Source organism: Tachysurus vachellii, chromosome 17 (assembly GCF_030014155.1).
Source record: "Tachysurus vachellii isolate PV-2020 chromosome 17, HZAU_Pvac_v1, whole genome shotgun sequence".
Lineage (NCBI taxonomy): Eukaryota > Metazoa > Chordata > Actinopteri > Siluriformes > Bagridae > Tachysurus > Tachysurus vachellii.
The window spans coordinates 22,838,729-22,845,802 of NC_083476.1; the positions used below are offsets into that span (position 1 = coordinate 22,838,729).

The window sequence follows — 7,074 nt, forward strand, 5'->3', positions numbered from 1 at the left end:
TGACAGACTACCAGACCTATACCTAATTATACTAATGGGTCAAATATAATTATCTGCACTTTAAACAGCATGTCTTTAACACAGGGTTTTCACTGATGCTTTAGTTAAGCGCTGGTAGCTAACAGTACCCAAAAAAAGTGTGCTAGAGAAAACAAGCAGTGGCGCTATAGAACTTTTATTTTGGAAATGTAAATAAATGTTAGATTGGCAGCACTAGCAAAACACAACCTGCATAGGGTTTGTCTCTCTTTCTTCCATGTAAGTGCTATGTGAAAAAGCTTTACGTCATTGTCAATGAAAAGCACTCAATTTCCTGCTTTTAGACAAAGTACACAGTTCCAGTATGGATGCATCATAAACACATTACCTTGTAAATATCTAGTCCTTATCAATATTAGAAACCTCTAACCAGGCATGATGTCTGTAATTTGTTTTCTATAAAGGAGAAGGAATTTTTTACAATATAATGGTAAATCCACAGGTAATAATTTTATTGTCTATTGGGGGAAAAAATAAACTTTGATCCATTTTATCTGTACAATGTGACCATTTTCAAAGGTCTTGGAGGAAAAAATACTTTATGTACAAAGTACAAAAATAATATTTGAGCCAAAAGAATGTAAAAAGAAATAACTAGTATAAATTTTTCTACATTGTTTGTTCTTGGGAAAATAAATTGTTGTTTTATGAAATAACCGCACAAAAGATCTGTTATATCCAAAAACCCTCACTTATCCCTAGCCCAAGTTTCATCTGCTTTGACAATTAACCTGCAGTTTGTTTTTAGATCGATGTACAAAGCTGATCAACCTAAAAGCAATTATTTAAAACAACAGACATCAGTAGAACAAAATCCATATTTGGAATATAAAGAATAATTTGAATTACAATACATTACATTAAGATTAATAAAAATTAAATGCTGTACACACAAATGAACTTACACAAAAATACAGAGCAATGTAATGATAGTAATGATACTAAAAGTATCCCCCCCCATATCATTACCCCAAAGTAATGATATCAAATCAGTTTGGCAAGGTAAAGGGTTCATTTAGGCACTTTTGAGATCTCAGATTGATCCAGTGTTTTGCATTCACAAATTCGTTCAAGTTTTTGGTTGTTTTCATTATATCCAATCATGCCAGGTGATACAGGCCAAATCCCAGCGATGTTTCGTACACTCCGAGTGGTGAAACGGGCACCAGAGGCCTCTGGTAAGGAAATGAGTTGCTATAGAGCGGTTGCCCAACAGGCAGTGCCACAGCAAAGGATGGACATGGTGTCAGAGGAGATTTAGTAGCCAGTTTGATTTTCTCGAGTTCTGCCTCATGTAGTCGCTTGGCCTTTGCACGACGGTTCTGGAACCAGATCTTCACTTGAGTCTCTGTAAGTGTGAGGGAGCTGGAGAACTCAGCACGCTCAGCAATAGACAGATACTGCTTTTGGTGGAATTTGCGCTCAAGTGCCAGTAGCTGAGCTGTGGTAAAGGGTGTGCGTGGCTTGCGGTTAGACTTGTGTTTGCGCAGTGTGCACTGCGGACTGACCTGTCCTGCAAAAAGGGGTTAAAAACAAACTATTTTACTTTTTATTTGAACAAATATTATGAAAATACTATTTTCAGAACTGTATGAAGTTCCTTTTTAGTTCAGTGGATTTCAGCAATGTGATGAACAGATTTTTCAAAACTTTATTAGTTAAATGTCAGTGAAATGATTGGTGAATGTGTATAAAATTTGCACACTACACAAAATAGGACAAAACAATTATCATGCATCTTTCTATTTCTGTTTGAACACCAGCTAGCAACACCCTGGGCATAGAGATATAAAAAAGGGACAGCCTATGAAGTAGTGCACAACTTTTCTTTACATGCATAAAAAAGTGTCACAACATCATAACAAGGAAACAAACAGGATATTATTATTCCTTACCTTGTTTAGATGTTACATTGACAAGATTTGGATGCCTAATCCAGAGCATCTTAAAAGAAGTTCCGTGTAATCATCATCAAAAACATTTCCTCATGCTAGATCACTAGGTCATGAACTGAAAGCACCAGCAAAAAAATCATGTTGAGGTTTGCTGTTGGTTTAATTGCACTAACATGGATGTGGTTTCCTTCCAAATCTCAAAAACAATGCTTGTATATGGGTTAGCAACACCAAGCTGCCCATGTTCATGGTGTCCTGTGATGAACAGTCATTCCATCAATTGTATATTTCTGCTGCCTCATGACAAATGTTCCGAGGATAAACTTCAGATCCAGACTGGGATAAAGTGTATAATATAGCAATCACTCTCTCTCTGTCTGTCTGTCTGTCTCTCTCTCTCTGTCTGTCTGTCTGTCTGTCTGTCTCTCTCTCTCTCTGTTTGTCTGTCTGTCTCTCTCTCTGTCTGTCTGTCTCTGTGTGTGTGTGTGAGTTTCTCATACCCATAATAATATCCAAAAAATACCCATACCCACCCATACCCACTTCTCATACCCATAACCAAAAAAATCTCGTAAGGTAAACTACACTGACATTACATATTTAGATAAAACATTTACCTTCTAGCATTAAGTGTCTGTTAATCTACTTATTTTTTTAAGGAAACGATTAAACAATGTTGTGTAATAGAGACGAACAAACTTACGTGTGTGTGAATGCGGACATCCAGGTGACCAGTCTGTTTCTGTCTCGTCCGGTTCCGGAGATTCCGACTTGAGTGAAGTTTCCGCACTTTGGTTCGATGAGTTGTGACTTTGACCGACCGAATAATCGGAACTTTTCCGCCGCTCCTTGGTTCTTTTGTCGCAGGCAATAAGCGACTCTACACTGAAGGAAAGAGTCGGAACCTGAACTTTGCGTTGTTCCATCACCAGACTGACTGATGGACACTGCAGCTTTAATGATTGCAGCTTTCCGAGATTTCCACTTTCAGCCAATTGACTCGTGACTCCCAGGTAGCCTTTTGACCCCCGACTACTGCGGAACGTGCATGAAATTCTGGACCAATAGGAACTCCGTCTGGTCTGCAGCCAGAATTCAACGCTTTGCGTACTCGATTCTGATTGGCTAGTCGAAGGTTTGCAATTAGACTTGATGTTGAAGTTTCTGAAGTTTTTTATTCATTGACATACACAAACAATTCACATTTAATATTGTTCTTACAATGATCACAAATAGGTGACTGCATTGTGGATTGGCAAAGTTTTAATCGATTTAAAATATATATATATTTTTTTTTAACAGTTTGTAATATAAGCCAGTAAGAGTAGTGCATAAGTTTCTCTGACCAAACCGACTTGCAGAGTTAAAAAATGTAAGTGTCTGTCTGTCTGTCTGTCTGTCAGAGAGCAACACTGTCATGGTTACAGTTAGAGATGTTCAACAGGGTTACAGGGATCTGAGGCTTAGGCAGATGTACATGTCACTGGACTCAGACTTGATGTCCCACCTGATGTCCCCATGACATTTATTTAGTAGAGAATGTGTTGCTACAGCAGCAACAGATATCTGTACCTAGCTGACCTTCAGTAAAGAGTTTTGCAGTACATTATTTCTGCAAATTATTTCTATATAATGTCTGTGATGCGCACACACATTGGCTGCATATATATATTTTTGATCAAATAAAAATAATTATTGGCAAAATTTGTGATTTTAGGTTTCCATTTCAGTTCATTAAAACAGTCCACATTATAAAAGTACAATCTTTAAAATGTGAAAGAAACTTTAACAATGTAGTGTGACTGAGTGGTGCGTCATTATGATTTTAGCTAGCTGTGCTGTGAGAGTCACGGTGCTCTCTGTAACCCTAGACGTTTTTTAATCCTGCAGAATTCTCCATAACCAAACACTAACTTGATAGAACACCACAGTGATTTCTGTAGTCAGGATTGTATGTGTGAAAGGCTATCTGACTGAGCAGAGAATTTGCTCTGGGTGTGTTTTTGAGGTTCATATTAGCTGCATCTTTGTAGAATTAGTATTGTACACGGGTGCAGTGGATTTGACACATTGTCATGTTTTCACTGGCCATCGGCTCAATAACACCATAAAGCCGAATAAATGCTTCTCTTACAAAAGACCATAAACACTTGTGGTGAGATCTGATTTTAGATAATGTCAAAGTTACATTCTCAGAGTAAGGAGTGTGGAGTCATTCGATTTAAATTGCCTAGTACATTTCACATAATCGTGTTTTCTTACAAGTAAACTCTGTTATTATGCAGTTTACTAAACATATTTAGATATTTAGATGTGTCAAAAGAACCTTGTATTCAACAAAAAAAGGAATTATAAAATCCCTAGTTTATACTGTTATTGCATGTTTGGACACAGAATGACAATTTTAATGAATTGTAATATATGCCAATACTATATTAGATACTATATTATTACAATATTAAATTAATGATTAAAATTAGTAATGAACAATTCAGATCAGTAGTTGGAGTGGGGGGGGGGGGCATATGCAATCTGCCCATTTCACATAAATAAAAAGGAGTAGTGTTATATTTAGAGGTGCTGAAACATAGAATCACAATTCAAGCTTGGGATTTGACATGACTACACATCACAAAAAATAGGAGTGGGGAAAGTAATTTGTGAAAACTACACTTACATTGTTAGGCCCAAAACCCACTCCCAACAGGGTACATTTTTACTACTTAATAAAGAAAGACTAATCATTTTTGGTCCTCTGCCAGACTGGACATTTGTTTTTTAACCATGAAGCTTAGTGCATTTGGATAATCAACATTTAAAAGACACATTTCTCTTTTAATAAAATGTAAAAAGGCAATCAGTTTGAACGGGCACATTTGTTTTTTTAAGTGTGTGTATGTGCATGTGTATGTGAGCCAAAGCTGCAGGGCAAGATTCTGTGAGACTGCCGTTCCCAAGAGGCTTCGGCATTTATTAAGCAGGGTGATTTCACAGACAATCTGAGGTTTGCGAAGGCGCCAGTGAGCGGGGAGATGAAAGGAGCCTCTCCTCAGGGGAGAAACTGTGGCAGTTTGGCGGCTCGGCATGCACACACACACACACACACACACACACACACACACATATGCAATGCACATACACACAGACCCATCACGCCCTTTAGCCTCAAGCACCTTGTCAAACTCAATCTGGGTCATTCTGTAGGTTCACAGGGAAAGTCTGCTTAATTGTAGTGACACATATCAGGTAGACACACATTTATAGTCGGAACATGGGAGTTGAGTGAACAAGTATGAAAAAGCTATATAATACAGAATTTAGAAATGGTTTGAGATTTTCATAGAAACTTGTAAATGAAAGCCCCTTGAGGTTGAGTTTGTAAGAAATTGACCAACACATCTTCCTTCCTGCCTAATCTCTTTGGCCTCGATAAAAGTAGGAAAAGTTTTGGCCTCTGATAAGGATGCTTGTTTTTTTTTTCTCAGTATGTTTGGACACACCTTAAGTGCTGTAATTATGAGTTTCATGAGCTTTGGAGTGCTGGAATGCTGGACTGTGCAACTCTAGGTTTAGAATACTAACATATTCTGTTTACACAGACATTTATCACATTTCAATTAACTTATTTTCGGTTATTACTTTTTTAGCTTTTAACCAAAATGTTACAGCAATTGACTAATCATGCTCATTTCTCAACCATATGATTGATTTATATCAACCATTTAAGCATTTAACCATTTTGATCTATTTTGTAGCCAAACAAACCCCACAAATATACATTCACTTCGTTTCATTTTAACTGGTTGCTGTACTTAACCAATGAAAAGAGCCCGTAGACTTTAGGCTTGTTTTGATTGGATTCTAACAGCAATGAGACACAGTGACAGAAAGACAGAGACACTGTAGGTGTTTCCAGTTATTGTAATTAATGGTTTTTTTAATCCCACTGTGTATTATATGCTGATTTATTACTCCATGTGGCAGGTGCCATGAACGATTTATAAATAACTGAGATTAATTTAAAGTAACATTTTATTAAGTAATGTTGTCTCATTTATTTGGTGTTAATTAGTGCAATGAAAGGAATGACCAAGATCCTGTGTATGTGCCTCAGTGAAGCAGCTGCATTTAATCAAAACATCACAATTAGCGCCACAATGTTCTATGTAGAATATTCAGTTTAGTTGATATAGAACAATTAGGAGCCCAAACAAACTAAGGGTAACAAACTAAACTGTAAGTCTGTAAAATACATAATGTGGGTCCTTGACAAAGTGATCCATGAGCCCATCCTTAATGATAAGCATATGCCACCCGTAGCTGCAGCACCTTCATTTGTACCTTTTGCACTACTTGTGTGCTGAATGAAAAGGTTTGGCAAGGATGACAACAACTGTCAGCACATTGTTTTTATAAGGGCCACATTAGGCTTCTAAAGCATTCTCTTATGAACAAGCATTTGCTGTAATGAAAGAAAATTACTAGCTGTTAAGGACTGTGGCGCCAGCTTCAATTAGCTCAGAAAAGAAACCCTAGTACTTAAAGACAATGAATAGTATGTAATGTGTAATGTAAAAAATTGTATGCCCAAACAACTGAAAATAGAGAAGGCATCCTGCTGTCTGAGTCAATGCTGTAGCTGGTATTATTTGTCCATATTGTAGCTTTACTTTAAAATGGCTGTATGTTTTGGTTGGATTTTTGGGCTTCTTTAATTTGGCTACTGGTAATGCAAGAATTTTCACATCTTAACTTCACCGTAGGAACTGATCGTAATCAGTTTATTCTAATAGAAAATATTATTTTTTTGTGCTTGTGGTTATTACCAAATTATGTAGTCTAGACAGTACAATGTACTAAATTAGTACTAAATGCCAGTACTAATCGATGTTCCATCAAACTTTCAAAGCTAATTCTTATAGACATTAGAAGGAACACCTGATTCAGGCCTCTTCCTGGATCTGAGACATTTTTTGAAGTTTAGAAGTGAATTGGTCTATTATCATGGATCACCGCCATGCTAGACCTCTTCCACTGATGAGGCCATTAAGTCTCATGAATGGAGTTTCCGTGTAAAGGTCCCTGTGTATACCAAAGAGCACTTTAATTGACATCTCATTTTTCATAATCAAGAATCATG

General features: G+C 37.0%; 1 protein-coding gene across 1 annotated transcript; it reads right to left on the bottom strand.

Annotated features, from left to right (window-relative positions):
* Positions 1–445: 445 nt before the first annotated feature.
* On the bottom strand, positions 446–2,967 carry msx2b (muscle segment homeobox 2b). The gene is made up of 2 exons (XM_060890856.1): positions 2,638–2,967; positions 446–1,552 (listed from the first exon to the last, which is right to left on the bottom strand). Exons 1-2 carry the CDS (start codon positions 2,858–2,860, stop codon positions 1,140–1,142), a joined length of 636 nt encoding a protein of 211 aa, XP_060746839.1. The 5' UTR covers positions 2,861–2,967; the 3' UTR covers positions 446–1,139.
* Between the last annotated feature and the right edge of the window lie 4,107 nt (positions 2,968–7,074).